The 19,016-nt window shown below is 40.5% G+C and overlaps 1 protein-coding gene across 1 annotated transcript; it reads left to right on the forward strand.

Moving 5' to 3' along the window:
- The first annotated feature begins 4,099 nt into the window (after positions 1-4,099).
- LOC139288916 (protein phosphatase 1 regulatory subunit 12B-like) lies at positions 4,100-18,326 on the forward strand. The gene is made up of 7 exons (XM_070910378.1): positions 4,100-4,482; positions 9,009-9,025; positions 9,145-9,274; positions 10,776-10,880; positions 11,078-11,128; positions 11,338-11,388; positions 15,891-18,326. The coding sequence occupies exons 1-7, from the start codon at positions 4,381-4,383 to the stop codon at positions 15,975-15,977; spliced, it is 543 nt and encodes a 180-aa protein (XP_070766479.1). The 5' UTR covers positions 4,100-4,380; the 3' UTR covers positions 15,978-18,326.
- The last annotated feature ends 690 nt before the right edge of the window (positions 18,327-19,016 follow it).

Here is a 19,016-nt window from a genome sequence, read left to right on the forward strand (position 1 = left end):
TGCATGAGCATGAACTGTTCAAATGACAAATGTCAAAATAGAATTTAGGAGGTAATGCTGCGTAAAAACACCAATCATCTCCAGTCTCAGATGAAAATCGTCTGTATTTAACCATGTTTTCCAGCTTTTGAGGTGCCAGAGGTTGTGGCCTTCTGAATTATGTCACAAGTTCATAATAATAATAATATTTATAAGAAATTTTCATAAAATCAGGAAAAGTCATAAATATCGAGGGGATAAAACAATGTTTTTTGAGCTAAGAAAAGGGGCCCTGGGTGCCCAAACAGGCAACATTAAGGGTTAAATTTGTCAATAAGTGTTGTGTGTCATTGTTCATTTTCAGCAGTGATTAATAGATAAGTCCAATTGAAATACTTACTTTATATGTGCAGTTGGTGAGAGGCGGTGGAGAGATGAAAATCAGAACCCTGTTGAAGATGCCCAACAGCTGACCTTTGCAACAAAGCAGCAACAGAGACGATACTGCTGTGATGGTGAAGGTTCAGACTACAACCCTGCAGAGGTATGTGTAAAACTATTGTGCTCTTTTAACAATCACAGATAGCCACAGAAAAATGATGAAAGATGATTTGAGCTCCTCTGTTTGATGGCAATATTTCTCCTGTTGTTTTCCCTTAGTGCCACTAGATGGAGCCAAAGGATTTTCATATTTTAGTTTTACTAAGAAGAACTGAGTATTTACAGTTCACTTGACACAAACTACTGTCTAATACATTGAGATCCCTTGAGAATATGTTCCTAAGTTTAAGTGCGTCCATGACATACTTTGGTTATCGTCAACAAAGTAAAAATGATGTCTTTTTCATGAAGAATGACACCTAGATATTAAATACTTCACAGCTGAGAATCTTATGCCACATTACTTTATTGTTCAATATTCATTAGGGCCATTGTCTCATATTCACCTTCATCCTGTTTCTCTGTCACCCGAAAGCAAAGTACGCTTCAAAGGCAGCTACGCTCTGATCTCTGATGCAATATTTTGAGATGTACCGCAATCGTGACGTGAAGCGTGTGTTCAGAGATTCTTTTAACTAGAAGTGCTGGATAATGTCTCATAGAAAGACAGTCCAGGAGGACCAACCCCCCCCCCCCCCCCCCCCCCCCCCCCCCCCCACATACCCCCCCACCCTCCCTCTAAGTCGCTTTGCTTCTTCACATCACATGGCTGAGGTGTCTCAGCATTCCATACCATATTGGGCAAAACTGAGACGCTCTCTGCTTAGTCTTAGCCTTGGATTCAGAGGGATTGCCTTTCCTTTCTCTTTCACCCTCTAAACAGTTACTGTGCTCCCTCCACCTGCGTGCTGCATGTAAAAACCCTGAACCTCATCGCTAATACCTCCTACTGGGAGCAACCTGGCAATTCACTTGAGCTTCAGAGAGGATATTCTATTTCTTTGTGTTTCTAAAAAAGAAGATAAAAATACCACAGTGAACGGGAAGGGGAGGTGACACAGAGATGATAAGGCAGTGAAGGGTGACTTTTAGTAGATTATATAGTATGAAAAGAAAGTGTTTTTTTCCTGTGAGCTGACTCCAGGTCAGCGGTTCAGCTGTGCCCCCATGGTGGAATCTGAAACAGAGATCTGTTGGTAACATGAGAGTCTCTCAGCATTAGTGAGAGGACTATATCTGTCTGTGATAATCATACCGAGCAGCGAGGTTTCATCAGAAGCATGACAGGCGGCCCATCACCAGAGCCGACCTCTGCATGACTCCATGATGATCTGAGCAGATTTTTCCACATTGATTTTTCAGCAACAGAGAAAAAGACAGGTGTAGTCAGATGAGAGATTCTGCTACTTTTAAGACTGTTGGTGATGGTGGCAATTATGACAGAAGGAATAAACAGAGACAGAGCAAGTAAGACTATCTTTGTAGGCAATTCTTCTACTGCAGTACCACTTTATATTGGATGGGATTCAACAATTAGATCCTGCTGGCACAAGTAAACTCTGGTTCATTTTCTGTAATAATATCCCACACGGAAAGTCCTGAAACTAAGAGTAAGGATCAGACTGGGGGATCTCCAGCTGGGATTGACTCTTAATAAAACTCTCCCACAACAGTGGGAACAGTGTAGTTCAGTCAAAGTCTCTACGGATGGCCTCTGAAGAATATACAAGATGGTTACTGTTGCCGATTTCAGTTCTTGGAACTGACATGGGTCATATCTCAAACCAGCCACCACAAAAGCCCACACAGTGTATCACTGATACAATACAGAATAGTTTAGGAACCAAAGCTGTAAACATCAAACTTTTAAGAAGAGCTTAAGAGGCAATTTAAGGATACTTGGGGGCAAATTAGCACCTCTATGCTAATGTTATGTGTGTGGATGGTTGTTCACTAGCACCAAACTGAAAGGCATCTCACGCCGCAACAGTCTTTTTGTTAAACAATCAAGTCTTTTTGTTAAACAATCAAGTCTTTTAGTTCAATAATCAAGTCTTTTGGTTCAATAATCAAGTCTTTTTGTTCAATAATCAAGTTTTTTTCGCTTTCTTTTCCTTTCTTTTTCATGATCGCTCCGTCTTGCTAGTTTTTCTCCTTCTCTGTTTTTGTTTAATTCCTTTCCCTCCTATCTTTCCTTCTATCTGTTTGCCCTGAGCAAGGCTGAGGGAGTTTAGGAACAGCGAGGTGCTGCGAACCTCACTATAAAAGGAAGATAGCATGAGCCGGCTTGTGCAAACTCAATGGGAAGAAAGTAAGAGGGGTGGTAGGGTTGTTTAAAGGAACAGTTCGGCATTTTGGGATATACGCTTATTCACTTTCTGGCGAGAGTTAGAGAAGATTGGTACCACTCTAATGTTTGTATGGTAACTATGAAGTTACAGCCACCAGCCAGTTAGCTTAGCTTAGCATAAAGACTGGAAACAGAGGGAAACAGCTAACCTGCCTCTGTCTGTAAGGTAACAAGATGTGCCTGCCAGCACCTCTTAAACTCAATAACTAACATGTTACATCTTGTTTGTTTAATTTGTACAAAAGCAAAAGTGTAAAAACAACAAGTTGCAGTTTTATTGGGATTATGTGCCACTCAATTTTTTTGTCTGGGTGCAGTGACCCCCCCCCGTAAAACCGGTTTTGGTTCGAATTAAATAGGCAACATATATCATTCTAATTAGTGAGCTTTAGAGGTACTGGTAGGGGGGTTTTGTTACCTTTGCACCTGACCAGCTGTTTATGCTAAGATAAGCTAACCGCCTGCTGGCTGTAGCTTCATACATTATTTATTGTGCAGACATAAGAGTGGTATCGATCTCTCTGCAAGAAAGCCTAAAACTTTAGTAAGATGGTGACTTTGAAGAAAGATGAAAGACGGAACAGAAATTCTATACTTTTACAAACCTCAAGCCATAAAAAAATCACCAATTCTTTGTTAATATTCCAGGGCTAAAATATGAAATAGATAGAGTATATTTTGGTTAGAGAAAACGTGGCACAAGTGCTCCATGTGACACTCATACTAACAGCCTCGCCTCTCCATCACACTGTAGGGTGCACAGAGTTACTTGACACCTCACGGTTGTTGATGGCTCCTCAGGTAATACTGTGTGTTGACCTTCCAGGACACAAACTTCTGCAGCCCCCCGACCGACTCCGGCTTTGTGCTCCACCTCCCCTTATCCCCGTTCACATCAGTGGACAATTTTAGCCCTCTGTGCCGAGTCCTGCCATAGCAGAGCCTATGGCAGGCTGCCAAAGCTGAAGACAGCAGGGAGAAGCAGGGGGGATGGGGGTGGGAGGGGTGGAGGGACTGGGAGGGCGACCAAGCAGTGAAAGGAAAAGGAGAGAAAGAGAGAGAGAAAGCGAGGGAGGGAGGGAGATGGAGAGAGAGAGTGTGTATAACTTTGGGAAACATAGGCAGAGGCAGCATTGGGAACAAACTTTTTTCTCCTGGCTGCCTCCTTTTGGACTTTTTCACATTTCATCAAAGACCTCAGTGTTAACAGAGCGGAAACAGGGGATGATAATGTGTTTGCTTTACTAGTGAAAGAGTTATTTCTCTGTTTTCGTGATCAACAGAGGTTATTTAGTTTTGTTGCTCTTTGCATTTTTGTCTGATTATTGCTTCACTGTCTGAACTTTGAAGGAGGCGTTACCACGCATCTGAAAATCTTCCAAACTTAGCTGCAGCTGCGGCTCTCTGCGGCTCATGGGAGTGTGAAGCTGGACTGAGACACGCACGCACATATACACACACACCTGTTGTTGCTGAGGATTCCCCGGGAGCGCAGTCATGGGCATCTGCGTCACTGTTGTTTGAGGGAGTCTGTGCAGCTGTTATCTGGTGGTGGCCTCGGTGAATGTTACAGTAGAAGTTGACCTGCCAGTCCGAGGTAGAGGAGGGAGATGTCATCCTACTACCCGCGCACCAAGGACCTGACTCGCACCAGGAAGTCACTGACAGATTCACCACCGTCTTCTCCGTCCCCTACAGACAAAAACTACAGAGTAAGAGCAGAAGCTTTTCTTCTAGAGCAATAAACCTTTTTGAATTTAAACTTTAAAAACTTTTAAATCTCTGTGCATATAATTTATTTTCATGAGGCTGTTAAAATGATTTTAGAATTCTTTATTTAGTTTATTGACTCACTATCAAGTGACTTTGTAGTATGTTAATCCAAATTTGAAGAAACAAAGCAAAGAAAGCATCTTCTTTCCTGCAGGTATTAGTGATCGATCCATAAACCAGACACATTTTTCTGGATTCAAACCAAATCTTCTAAGACATCTAAGAACATGACCTTATAAGCTCTGTGTGAAATGGAGCTGAAACAATTAACCAGTAAGTTGATTAACAGAAAATTAATTGGCAGCTATTTCAATAATTGTTTTAGTAATGTTTCTAGCAAATATACCAAATATTCTGTGATTTCAGCCTCTCAAATATTAGGAATGGCTATTTTTCTGTGTCATACATGATAGTAAACTAATATCTTTGTTTTTTTGACAGTTTAAAACCAAGAATTTAAAGACATCACCTTGAACTTGGAAACTATACTTTTCTCTCACTACTTTATTAACAGTTTAAAAACAATTAATCCAGAAAGAAAGATTAATTGATAATGGAAATATATGTTAGTTGCAGCCCTAGTAAAGTATTTAGTTATTAAGTTAAATGTGCAAATATTTCATCATTTCATTAACATGATACGTTATTTCCTAAATTCTACATAATTATGTGCACTTTGGATGAATAATCAGCCACTCCTGATTCATTCAATTAGTTTATTTAAATGATCAAATAACTTGTGAACCGCTCATCATCCCAGCGTATTTGATGACCTGTGTAAGAGAGGCGAGTATTTGCTCTGAAGCACTGAGAGTCTGACCACACTTTCTGGAAAAGGCTTTTGGACTGAAACATTCACTCTGTAATTTCCTGTTATTTTTTTTTTCTGTCTAAGTGGCTTATTCTCATGGGCGTTGTTTGACTGTTGTGTTTATGTCAGAGCACCAGACTGAGCTGAGCTCTGTGTGACAGCCACATTTAAAGGGACAGACAGAAATGTTGAGATATGGAGCCACGTGATTCTGTCTATTTAGAGATGCACACATTCGCTCATGCAACACTACAGATGCTCTCATTATAGCACAGATGCAGTGAGTGCTACCAGTGGATGCTGTCATTTTTCCTGCTCTCTTTTCAAGAAGTGTCAGTCTCTCTTTGCTGTATCCACAGTGAAACTCAGGCATTCATTTTCCATGATGTCAGCCCAATCTGAATTGGGTTGAGTTTTCATAGGAGAGAAAATGCAATGCAGAGGGGGGTGGAATCAGGTTGATGCTGTATTTTTAGCACTTGCCACGATGTTTTGATGAGAACCGGGTCCTTTTTGGTAAAATACAACGTGTGTTGCATCTGTGAGCAACAGGAAGAAGAATAAACAGGAACACATTTGCATTATTGGATGACACTCATCATTTGACAGATGTTTGCAATGGTGGAAAGCAAATTTACTCAACTACAGTAAATCTGAGGTACTTTTACTTTTCTTGAGTATTTTCATTTTATGCTACTTTGTACTTCTTCACAACATTTCAGATTTGTACTTTTTACTGTTTACTAAATGTATTTGACAGCTATAGCTAATAATTACTTTTGACATTAACATTTCACATTGAATAAACCGTTTGATAAGCTTATAAAATATAACACGTTATAAAAAAGATTAAATTAGTGGTTCCCAAACTTTTTGGCTTGAGACTTTTTACAAAAAAAAAAACAGTCTCTAAGACTTCAGATGTCTGTGAGTTTATGACAGTTCCACCAAAGAAATATTTCCCCTCTAAACTTCTCAGATAGTTTCATTTAAATGAGTGTTATAGGCCCAAAGAGTTAAAATGATCTATTTGCTATTTAAAAAAGCAAAGATTACAGAATAGTTCAGTCAGGTTTCGCCCTTTGTACCCCATTAATTATCTCACGACCACTCACATTTATCCTTTGACCCTTTGGAGGGGGCCTGACCCCTAGGTTACTGCATAATGAGTACATTTATATTTATATTTTAAGTATATTTTACTGATAATACGTAGTAGTAGGATTTTAAACCCTGAACAGGACTTAAGTTTGAGGCATTTTGAGTCAGTGCTCAGAAAAAATAAAAATTGGAAGATGGTCTCAGGGGCCAGACAGGCTCAGATGTACAGTAAAGAGTTAATAGCAGAGTGGCTGAAGTGAGAAAAGGTGAGTGAATGTGGAAGAAACGTCTTTTATGGTTGTGTGGAAGTGAGTGTGTGTGTGTGTGTGTGTGTGTGTGTGTGTGTAGTTCAGATTTTCCTACTGCAAAATCCAGTCAGCTCTGAAGAACTGATGCTGTGATAGAGGTGAGAGCGTGGGTGTGATGATGATGATGATTTCATTGCAAACTGCTGTTTACATGATCATTTCTACACTGTAGCAGCGAGCTCATGCACCCCCCCCCCAGGTGTGTATGATGTTGGTCCTGGCAAACTATAAAACTGAAGGCAGTTGTGTTTACATAGCGCCCATGGTTCAAGCATGCACCCGTTTAGAGACTGTTTCCATCAGTCTGACACCCTGTTGTTTTTCCTCCCCCCAGTTGATTGTCTCCTCCTGCATCTGCTCTGCCTCACATAGTTTGCCGAGCTACTTGTGCCACTTTGGACTCGGTCTATTTTTTTCCTAACAAGGGAATCATATTGCTGCAGCTGCTATGAGACGTAGATTTTCAGCTATGATTCAGTTTCTGGCTTTGGCTCAGTTTGGACAAAAAAGTTTCATGATACAGACATACATGTAAGAGGATGAATTACTGTAAGGATTCCCTCTTTTGCTAAGATCCAGGTCCTGTAAACCCCACCGGGCTCACCTAAGATTTCACTGGAATTAAGTTTTTAAAAAACTAATTTCCCCAATTTTCTAATCCTTAAGTGTGAAATAGGCTTGCGTACAGGGACTCGTAATCTTGAAAGAGTGTGGGGAAGGGCCGTGTCACAATTCAAATTCAAAAGCAGACTTCATGATAATTTATTCATAAAACCAGGGGGCCAATCATCCCTGTTGATTAATGAATGTACACCAAATCTGATCGAGGAATCTCCTCAGCATTGCGCGAAAGAGATCGCAGTGAGTAAGCGCTCTTCTTGGCTCCATCCTTGGCCCTTTTTCATCTGAGGTCATGGAGGTCTGTTTTTTCCTGGATGGCTCTGCTTAAGCACATGACCACATAAGGACAGGCAGCGCTGGCTCAGTTATGTAAACACTTGCTGAGGAATAGCTCCTTTGATGCTGCATGAAATATCCCCCGACTCCACAAATGTGAGCGCAGGAATAACTGCGCTCCGTTATTTTTTACATAAAATGTCCTCCTGTAAAGCGTATGCTTTTAATGCAGTCTTACATCTGCTTCTTGTCTCAAACAGCTTGGACCACCACACAAGACGTTTATTACAAAGCCTTTCTAAACAGAGGTGTTTAAAGCCCTCTTTCCCTGGCAAGACAGTCAAAAACTCCAAATCTTTGAATTTTAGGAGTAAAGTTTACGAGACTGCGTGTCTTTTTGCAAAGACTTCATGGACCAGTCTGGCCTCCAGACCATTACTGCATCCTCTCTCTCCCTCTTTGTCTCTCTTTTCCAGTCTCTGACTGATAGTAAACACCTCCAGTTATCACCCTCTCATGTGCCATGTTTATCAGCTGATTTATCAGCGGTGAGTTATCTATTTGTTCAGTTTTGTTCGGTGCAGAAACAGGTCTGGCTGAAGGTCTGGATTGACACAAATTTTGATATTGGAGACCCTGTGCATACAGTGTATACAGTGTATGACATGCACATCAGCACAGGGAGGCAGCAGACAGACAAACTGCTCATTTGTGTTAATTATACTATAATTAGGCACATGCTTTCTGAAAACACAGAGAAAAAATACATATACAACTCCTCTGAATGTAGCACAATAACCGGACTCCTTGGTGAAATGGAAAACAGACTCAGTATGTGATCACAACAGGCAACTTGGCAGCCATGTACACTGGACTAGTCATAGCAAAAACCTGCCAGGACAGTCTGCTATCAGTTTGTTGTCTGAGGTCAGACGTCAACACTGACACACAGAAGATACTTAGCATCTGATGCCATGATGTCATCTTTACGCTGCAGGCATTTGCGTGGCAGCCGCCTGTTCTAAAAGATTTACCGGGCTCACTGGGGAGGTTTTGACCTGTGTGAACCCTGTCAGTGCTGTGTTGGGGTGAATTATATATCTCACTTCTGCATGCACTTCTTCCCTCTTGGACTTCAGGCCTCTGAACACTGTGTGATAATTCATTTGGAAGTTTTGTTTTTGTTCTCTGTTGTCTCAAAATGGAAAATATTTCACTGCCAAGCCTCTGTTTGGTCTTATCAAACAAATAAATCTGGATCTAACCACAACAGAACAATTTTTTTACGCTGTGTTGTTGCTGTGGTGCTCAGTGATCAAACTAACATGCTTTATTCTTTGTTTTTCAGCATGACAGATTGTCAAGGTAAGGATTTAGAATTGTTTATTTTATCTCCTGTAATATAGAACTGTATTACCTGGAAAAAAATCTAAAATAAATGCCCTAAATAAAGTGGCACTGTGTACTGAATGTGTTACTTTTAGATATGACTCCAGTGGGGAGAGTGCAACTGACAAACCATTGGGCCGCACCAGCTCTTATACACGGAGAGAGACGAGGCTGGCTGCTCTGAATAGACAGGAGCAAGACTCCACGACCAAAGACTACAAGAAGGTAGTAACTCAGTGTAAACAAGCACAATCCCTCTTGAATGATTCATGTGGTGGAGCTGGGGTCCTGACCGTCGGATCACCATGCCGATTTATTTATCTATTTTTAACATAACATTCCAATAAGGGCAAGCAGATGGACATTTAATTGGACTTTAAGGTAATTTAAGCTAACAGTAACTGAATCTTGTCTTTGAAATCTTAAAAACGTATAACGTCTACATTTGACTAAATACGTAACGTGGGGCTATAGGAGGCTCCTGGGCCACTATACAATATTACAGATTAGTATTACACTAGTACAGTTTTTAAATGTTGATATTATAGAATAGTTATTTCTTTCTAACTAAACTGATATATGGTAGCATACATGTATCAACATTATAAATTAATGTTTACAGCACATTTTAATATGTCAAGTCATATTATTGATATTGAATAGTCATATTAAGTTATTGTATATAGGATTAGACATTGGTTTGTTGATATAAATGGATGGTCATACAAATAACTGGAAAGGAGAATATCAGCAGGTTTTGGATAATGTTAAAAAGATTTTTATATTGTATTGATTTCTTCATTATGTTATTCATTTGTCACCAAATTAAAGTAATTATGAAATCACAGTAAAATATGTGTATAAACCAATAACCAATTAGGTTAACAAGATAAAATAGGCTACCTAGCTGGCTAACTAGCCAGGCTGTGAGCATGGTGAGAGTTAGTGTAGCCAACATGAGCTAGCTAACACTGCTAGCACTGGGTCGCCATTTTGATGCTGAGTCCTCCGGGTCAGTGATCGCAACCCAGCCTAGCAAGTTAACTGGCTAGGTAGGTAGCTATACTGTTTCTGTGCAAACGTTCCCATTGCTTTGTTATTATACATAAATCTCAGGGCTGGCCTTGGTAGAAATCCAAACCATTTGGCCTGCGTTCTCACAGTGTTTTATAGATGTCAGTTCCACTTTTTAGGACACACTTAGGCAAAAAAAATAACAACAACAACAACAACAAAAAGTTTAGCTTAGCGATTGCTCCAAGCTAGCTAGTAGCAGCTAACCGGCTAAACCTGAGAGCAGTTGTTGGCAGGGGTCATTAAAAAAGTGTGACTGAGAAAAATACCATTATAAAATAAAAACACACTTTTGGAAAGGTGCATTTTTCTGTCACGAAATAAAAATAATTCCCAATAATATTATGGAAACAAGAACGATTAAGAATTACACAATGGGCTACGTAAATTATTTCACAATGTATCTCTTCATTCATATATATTACACACTTTATTCATTACTATTTATTACCTAATGTCCTTTTTGTTAATTTAATACTGAACTCTTTGTGGTTCCTTTATTTGCTAAACTTCCTTGTTAGATTGGCTAATGTGTTATTTAATTATTTTTAATCATTTTGATTAGCAAAAAAAAGAAAGAAATGGATTTGATGCATTTTAAGACCAGGATCTCTGGAATAAAGCTATTAATGCTCATGTTGTTCATTTTCAGATGTATGCAGAAGCTTTGCATGAGAATGAGAGGCTCAAGTCCCGGTTGCAGGACAGCAAACAAGAACTGGTGAAGATCCGTTCCCAGCTGGAGAAAGTCAATCAGGTACAGAAACCTGAAAGATGAAAGCTGAATAATGACTTCAGTCGTCTTTTCACTGCATCACCATCATCCTTTTCCCATGGGTGTGCTGAAGGAAGGTCATGGCTGTTTACTTAATGTAATCATGTTAAAAAATGAATATAATTCCTTAGATATTTTTTCCCAGTACTTCACAATAACAGCACCATTCTGACTTCTAGAGGCACGACAGAATGTCAGAGAGATCTACAGTACTTGATTCAGAGAAAAGGGTAAGTGTCTTGGCAACCTTTTGGTATTTTATTTGATCATGCGCTTCTGCACTATCAAGATGGATGAACGTCCATATATTCTTCTTGGTCTTTTCCCCTCTAATTTTCCTGTCTACTTCAAATTAGAATCTACTGGCTTTGGCACTGTTTAGATTTCCAAGGGACCATAGGAATGTATTTATTTCAGTTGTTTTTTTCTTTATTTACAGGAAAAACAAGCTCTTGAGAAAAGAGTGTCAAACATGGAGGAGGAGTTAAAGGTCAGTGCATGCAAAAATAAATTGTGCAGACTCACTCTGTGTTGTAAATGTCATATTTTGTCTCTTATACAAGTTGTGCTTTATTTGTCTCAGTGATGTTTAATTCCCAAGACTATAATAACACTAACAGTACTTGAAGGTACACACCTCCAGCCAAGCCCCTCTCATCCATGCTAAATCAAGCACGCCTAAAGTGTTTTTACAGAGCAAAACACACACATATAGTACACTCCAGGGTTGTGGTTAGCCAGGTGGATTTGGAGTCAAGGAGAGGGAAGGTTAATGCTTCAGGCTCATTACCCACAGTGTTCTGCTGGGCCACTTCCTGCCAGGCTAAGGAGGAGCCTGTGCTGCTGCTCCCCTGCTCCACTTATCCCACTGTTGGGGTGAACATGGTGACCTAGTTCCAGCTGAATACCAAACCCCGTCCAAGAGCAAAAGACCTGCTTTTGTGAGACATTCCTGCACTGCACTGTGTGTGTATTCTGCTTCACAAAGAAACACAGGGCAGAGCAGCAGAGAGATTTCAGGCCTGAGTAGACGTAGTCTGGTTTGTGCAAGCAGTTACACAATAAGAGTATAATTTGATTGTTATGGCAAATTAATGCGACATTGTGATACTTCTCAAGAGATATAAAATCATGGCTCCGGTCTGAGAAAATATAATATGCAGACAGAGACGAGGACTTTATAACTAGGACACATACAGCAGTGTGGTATGTCAGCAGCAGGTTTGACCCCCGTGTTGTCGTGGTTCCCTCAGCAGGATGCCCCACTGCGGTTCCGCTGTGGGTACCAACCCTGAGAGCAGGCTGTCTCAGGGGAAGGGGGGATGGTGAGTGGTCGCTATGATGCGAAGGAGTGATTGACACCTGCCTGTCACCTCACGTGATTTCATCAGAGGCTCTGGCATGTTTACACGTGTGGACGCACATGTACTTCACATGATAAGTACTGTAGACAACAGGGGCACAGACACACACAACCTCTTTATTTCCTTTAGATGCAAAAAAAACACTCACTCACAAAGTCACTTCTTCACGTTTAGCTAGATACAGATTCTCCACAAGGGGGAGCTGTCCAGTCGTTGCCAGATTAGTGCTAACCTGTGCCACCTACTGGAAAGGAAAGATAGCAGCAACACTTAAGATGTAGAAATGTCAGTGTTGTCTTGTACAGGCAAACAAAGAAAAGGCTGCTGTAATTTCAACACTGACAACACTGTGAGTGTTACATCTGCTGCAGCTGCTGTCTTGTGTGTATAGCTATTGAAAAAAACTGCAGTTGTGACACTTGTCACAGTTGTCAAAATTGCAAAAAGCTATTACACCCCTTGCCTGTGGATGGCGCACATTAGCACAGCTTCATCTCCAGTTGAGGGGCGCAGGTCTGACTGGGGCTCTGTAGTTGACTGGACCTGGTTTCAGGTGTTTCACATAAATAGCACTGTATGTCCTTGTTTTACCTTTTGAAATAGTATTGATGTGATAGTGTGTGATAGTGTCCGATTACTTGCAGGGTTTTATATTTCTTACAGAAAAGCAGAATTATTCAACAGCCTCTGAAGCTTAATTAATAGCAAGTGTGTAGAATTATCTGCAGGACTTGAGAGTGTGGTCAGATCTAATTTAATATCAAAGAGCTCAATACTAAGAGAGTGTAATAAAGGATACTGGTCATTATGCATTCTCGCCTCACTCTGTCCTTCTCTTTCCTCTTGCCAAGGGCACCTCTCCAGAAACTGAACTGTTTTATTCTAATACTGAGAGAACATTATATGCATGAACTGTTAAGTCCCAAACACAAGCTAGCTTCAAATTGCTTTAATACATGTGTTTTGGTGTTGTAAGAAGCAGCTGGATGTCCTCCTAAAACCTCACCCGTGGCTATATTCACTCTACTTGTGTTTGGGTAGCCTAGAACAGCACAAGTGCTCTGTGTGTGTGTGTGTGTGTGTGTGTGTGTGTGTGTGTGTGTGTGTGTGAGTGTGTGAGTGTGTGTGTGTGTGTGTGTTCTGTGTCTTCTATGGTTTACCCTCAGGAATCGCGTCAAACCACAGACGTTTCTGTCGAACCACATTGAGGTTCACCTCAAAAAGTCAGGCCAAGAAGAGGGGGGAAATGAATCATTGCTTTTTCCTTTGACTTATAACTGGCCAGGCTCTTGTGCAAAGTGTGTGTGTAATAGAAGAATTTTAGGTTATGTCAATTTCTATGAATTTGAATGCCCTCTCTTATGCAAAATTATGACACTTCAGTACCTCACCACTCTCCACACACAGCCCAGGTTTGATGAGCACAAACCCAAGGAGAACTGGCTTCATAATTTCCTTTGCTTGTTGCAGCTTTTGCTATTTCTTCTCAAAATCTCCCTGTTGTCTAAAGACTCGTTTATATAAGTTCTGCTGATGAGTCCCTCAGATCTGTTGTTCTCCTCCCCTGTCTGCGTATGTGTGTGGGCGCATGCCTGTGTGAGTGGATATGTATACAGTCTCTGTATGAGTCTTTCTCTTTGCACATGGCCTGCCTCCCTGCATGCTTTCTCTGTCTGCCCCTCTCTGTATCTCTCTCCTCCTCTGTGCAGGCTTTCCCTGCTCTGGCTCAGGTCCAGAGCTTGCGGAGGGTGAACGAGTGTCTCCTGGCTGAGAATAGAGCCATGCTGCGCGTCCTCGCCCGCCTCTCTGAGACGGCCTCCATGCCGGAGACAGAGGACCTCTGATCTTCTGACATCATCTGTCCTCCTTTCTACCCCTCCTCTCCCCTTCTCAGCCACATAACTTCTACACTCCTCTCTCCTTCTGGTGCCTCTACAGCCCCCTCGTCCTCTGCTGTGTTCCTCTCAGGCAGGTCCTGCACCATCCCAATGCTCACTCCCCCCACACTGCAAAGCATCTTCCTCTGCACTCTTTTAACCCAATCTCCTTCATGGCCATCAGAGGGCAACCCCGCTGACCCCTCCCCCCAAAACATTTCTCATAAGCTTCCTTTGAAGTGTGTTTTTAGCTACATTCATGTTGCATGGGGCTTCACATGACAGGAACCCTTCATTAAGAAGCACATCTACAGTAGCAGTCTGTACCATAAAGAATAAACACATTGTTGGCGGTTATTGATCTTGAAACAGTCAAATATATGTGGGTCCTGTGTAATGTGCTGTGTAATTGATGCAAAGTTGTTTGCCAAGGAAATAGCCACTCTAGTCAATCTCCCACTGGAAATGAAATGTGCGAGATCATTAGGCTTCACAATGAAGTCCTGTGCCACCGGGTGCACAGATATGTGACAGATTTTGTTTCTGTGTGTGTTTTGGTTCATGAAGCCTGTCAGAGAAAAAAACAGATGAACGTGTTACCTCAAAGGTACAGTTAGACATTTTTTCGAAATAAGCTTATTTGCCTCTTTGACATGAGTGAGATGAGAAGATCGATACCATCCTCATGTTTGTACGCTATATATGAATATTGTCAGGAAACAGCTAGCTTAGATTAGTATAAAAGTTAACAATTTATACATTCTTAAAACAGTTAAAGGATTAGTGTAAAAAGGTAGCAACAGCTAGCCTGGCTCTGTCCAAAGGTTAAAAAAATCAGCCTACCAGTGCCTCTAGAGCCCACTATTTATGTCATTCGATTAATCCATTAAAAAAATGAATAAATAAACAAAGCAACCCAGCTCCAGCACATAACCCCTCGTAAACTGTCTTTAACATGTTGATATGTGAGTTTCAGAGGTGCTGGGAGGCAGATTTAGTTATTTTTGGACAGAGCCCGGCTAGCTGTTTCCCCTCGTTTCTTTGTGCTAAGCTAAGCTAACCAGCAGCTAGCTGTAGCTAGTGGTATCAATCTTCTCATGTAGCTCTCAGCAACAAAGTAAACAAGCATATTTCCCAAAATGTTGAACTATTCCTTTAATTGCATTCAGAGCAGGGCATTACAATGATCATGGGATCTATATACTTGAATTTTGGATTATTATTCAGTATACTAAGGCCAGGCTATGAACATGTTGATGCCAGGTGCCTTTGCTCATTCACCAGTTCTCGGTAATATGTCACAGCTAGAGCAGAGGGTTATTGTTTGTCTCTAGTAGAGGGGAAATACTTTGGCAAAGAGGGTGGTTATTTTTAGTCATTGCTCCTCATGAGAGACATGACCTAGATTTGGGAAATTGACCCTCTCTCAGTTTCTCTCTCTTTCACTTTATTCTCTTTCACTTCTCACATGCAGAATATATTGTCAAAGTCACTCCTCACTTGCTTGATCAAGTACTGTAAAGCATGTCCTCATTGCTTGGCCTCAAACTTCACTGAAGGACGACTTTTAGTCCACTTGTTGTTAGTGGTGACTGAAGATATTTCATCATTACAGTGGATAGTCCTGGTGAATTCTACCATTGTCATCGTACCACCAGAAGCTTCACAGTATCCACAAACCATTTAACATATATTCAACTGTGATGATAATATCATTTTCTAATATAATTTCTTTCCTTCTGCCGTCCCAGATCTTAACAGAGCTCAAGTCAGACAACCAGAGGCTAAAGGATGAGAACGGGGCTCTCATTCGAGTCATCAGCAAACTGTCAAAATGAAAAGATGTCTGAAGCTCCTGTTCTGTGTTTGCGGACGCTCCAACCCTGATATGGCAGATTAATTATCCATGATGTCCCAAGTTGTAACTCCTCTCTGAGTTATGGTGATGGACTTGTGAAGATCCAAACAGAAGTGTTAAGAAGTCAAATTTCACCGTGTGTTATGATGGAGTCACAACAATTGTTTCTACGTCTACTTGTTATTATTTTTGTAATATCCAGTATTTCACATTAACCAAATAGGGACCAGTTGTACAGTTTGAATAACCTTTCAAGGTCCAATTCAAACAAATCCAGGGGTTTGCATGAAGGTACTTTTTCTAATATTATACCCACACATCACATTGAGACATCACGTTTGTTGCTGCATCGCGCACTGCAGAAAAGTATTTTAATGTTGTCTTAATTACAAGAGAAAATAGAAGTCAATTATTCATCATCATTGAATGATTGTCATTGAATTATGTCTTTTTTTTCCTCTCCACGCTGAACTGGCCTTTGGCGCGGAGATGCACTTGAAAAATCTTTATAATTTCAATCAGAATAAATGACCCTACAGGTAAAATGAGGCCCAGTCAAGCGACAAACAGGCGCTCCGGTTCCAGAAGCAAAAAAACTAGATTTTAATATGAAACCGCCAAGGCTTCAAAAAGTAGCAACAACCGTTGAAGCAGCTCTTCTAATGGCAACTAGATGTTTGCTCCAGACTAAGAATGTATTGAAATGAAGGAGAAAATCTCCAGCTTCTCTCGTACATTTTTATGTACGACGTTAGGAACACAACCACAGATTTCACAAATCATTTTGGAAATTTTTTACTCCCTGATAATGATATTAAGACTAAGGGATAATAATAATAATAATAATAATAATAATAAGACGCATGTTTTGGGTTGTGTTTGCCTTGACAACTTTCTCAGGTCTGTCCCTCAGCTGTGCCTGCTCACCCCCCTCAGCAAATTTTATAACTCTACGTTCTGTAAACTGTAAATGTTTTTTGACAGTTTTTTATGCTCCAAGTGTCAAACCCTAACCCTGGGGTATATTCACATGTACTGCATTACAACACCTGCAAACCACTTCCAACTTTTGTTACATTTCAGTCAAATCTCTATCGTTTCAAAAATGAACATTTTATTTACCTAACATATGACAATGTCCCCTCTGTGTCTGGTATTTGAAGAGGACAGTAAGTCAGCCCTGAAAGGCGGAGTACTGGCTATATGAACTTTGCACAGAGTGGACAGCGCTGATCTTTCATCACTTGGGCATCACTAGCAGCACGTAACGTAATTTAGTGTTTGCCAGATTCTGTTCACCAGTTCTTTGTTCATCAAGAAGCCGTTCTTCAGTTTTGGTTCTGTGTGTCCTTCATAGATTTTTTTATGCTGCAAAACAGCAGAATGGCTACACAGAGGAGACAGTCTGAGTGTGTGTGAAAGAAAGTGTCCTGCGTTGTTATGTTTTGAAATAGAGATATATTTATTTATTTATGCATTTTTTAGTTTTAATCTTTACACTTTGTTTACTCAATTTTCTTTCACAGGAATACGCAGATGATTTTGGTTGACCTCTTGGCCATCTTTCTGTTAGGTGATGAAAACACAAATGCCAAAATCATCCACTGGTAGATGCATTATAAATCACTGCTGACATTTCAGCCTCCACAATGTTGTGAGATCTTAAATATCAAGTACAATCCAACGTTTTGAGGATTAAACTGTTTTTCATTATATATGGTGTAGATTACATATATTTTAACTTAACTGTGTTGTGCATATGGTATTGTCACAATAAATTAAGTTAAATTAATTATTGCTTAAGTACACTGAGTTGCCAGTTTATTAGGTACACATCTAATACAATCCAATGTTACAGCCATGCAATGAATCCAGTTCAAAACAGTGTGATACGTATGTATCTTATCATATTTAATGTATGAAACTGCCAGACTCCACTCCACATTTGCATTAAAATTGTAGAGTTGCGACAAGTGGTGAATGGTGCGCTGGGAACATGAATGATTTTGGTGTCTGTCTTCTCTTCACTTAGTGGGTGAGTTCACCAAAGCCCCCATGGTTTGATGTATTCCTTTAACAATGCGATGGTTTTGGAGTGAAACCAGGGCGGCATGCTGTAACACCAGTGTTGTCTTTGGTCTCATCCAGAAAAGTGATTTACTCAAAACTACAAATAAGATACCGTACGTGTCAGCTATTTCTACATGTGCTGCAGGTGTATTGAATAATGTAGTATATTGTATTGAAACGTTTGAAATGTGTTGATGATAGATTAGTATACACACACCGGTTTACTCACGTTGCTTAATAAACTATAAAGGAATGAAAATGTTTCTCTGCGTGACGTTAACATATTATGCATCAGCGCTAAAGAGATTATTAGGAGCCAGCTGAGCTGAACACACTGCATATTAAACACGAACAAGTCATGGTAATTAAAAGGCCTTTATTTCCTATTTGTTTTTTACAGAACTGGTAACACATATGATAAATTTGTAATAAGTTATTTGGTTCCCTTGATAACTTTATAAGGATCCCCAACGTTTGTCCACACAAGGGTCAAGAGGAGTTTGTGAGCAACGTTTGTGTCCAGTCAAGGGCTAAAGCATGCGATCCACAGTAGGCACAAGTACTGACATGAACACGCGCACCACGACACTAGACACGAAGAAACACAGCTAGAGGACACAACCTGACTGTCCTCCGACGCTTTAAAAGATGATGAAGAAGAGAAAGAGGTGAAAAAATAAAGAAGAAGAAAAGAGTCTTGAGAATACAGTTGCATCAGGGATGAGAGGTGGAGGACTAAGCGCTCAAGAGGGGAGTTTGGTACGGTCCTGCATGTTTGGCAGTATACAGTATGTCCATGTTGTAAACATGAAGGCCGGCATTCTTTTTCGCTCAGCAAAAGCAGATTCAGAGGAGAAATCAATGAGCCTGCTTCCTATTCAGCATAATGATACTGATGGTACATAGCTGGTCACACATAAACAGGACAAAGAGACAAACAAAAAGCGAA

The sequence above is a fragment of the Enoplosus armatus genome, chromosome 8 (genome assembly GCF_043641665.1).
Source record: "Enoplosus armatus isolate fEnoArm2 chromosome 8, fEnoArm2.hap1, whole genome shotgun sequence".
In the NCBI taxonomy this organism is placed as follows: Eukaryota; Metazoa; Chordata; class Actinopteri; order Centrarchiformes; family Enoplosidae; genus Enoplosus; species Enoplosus armatus.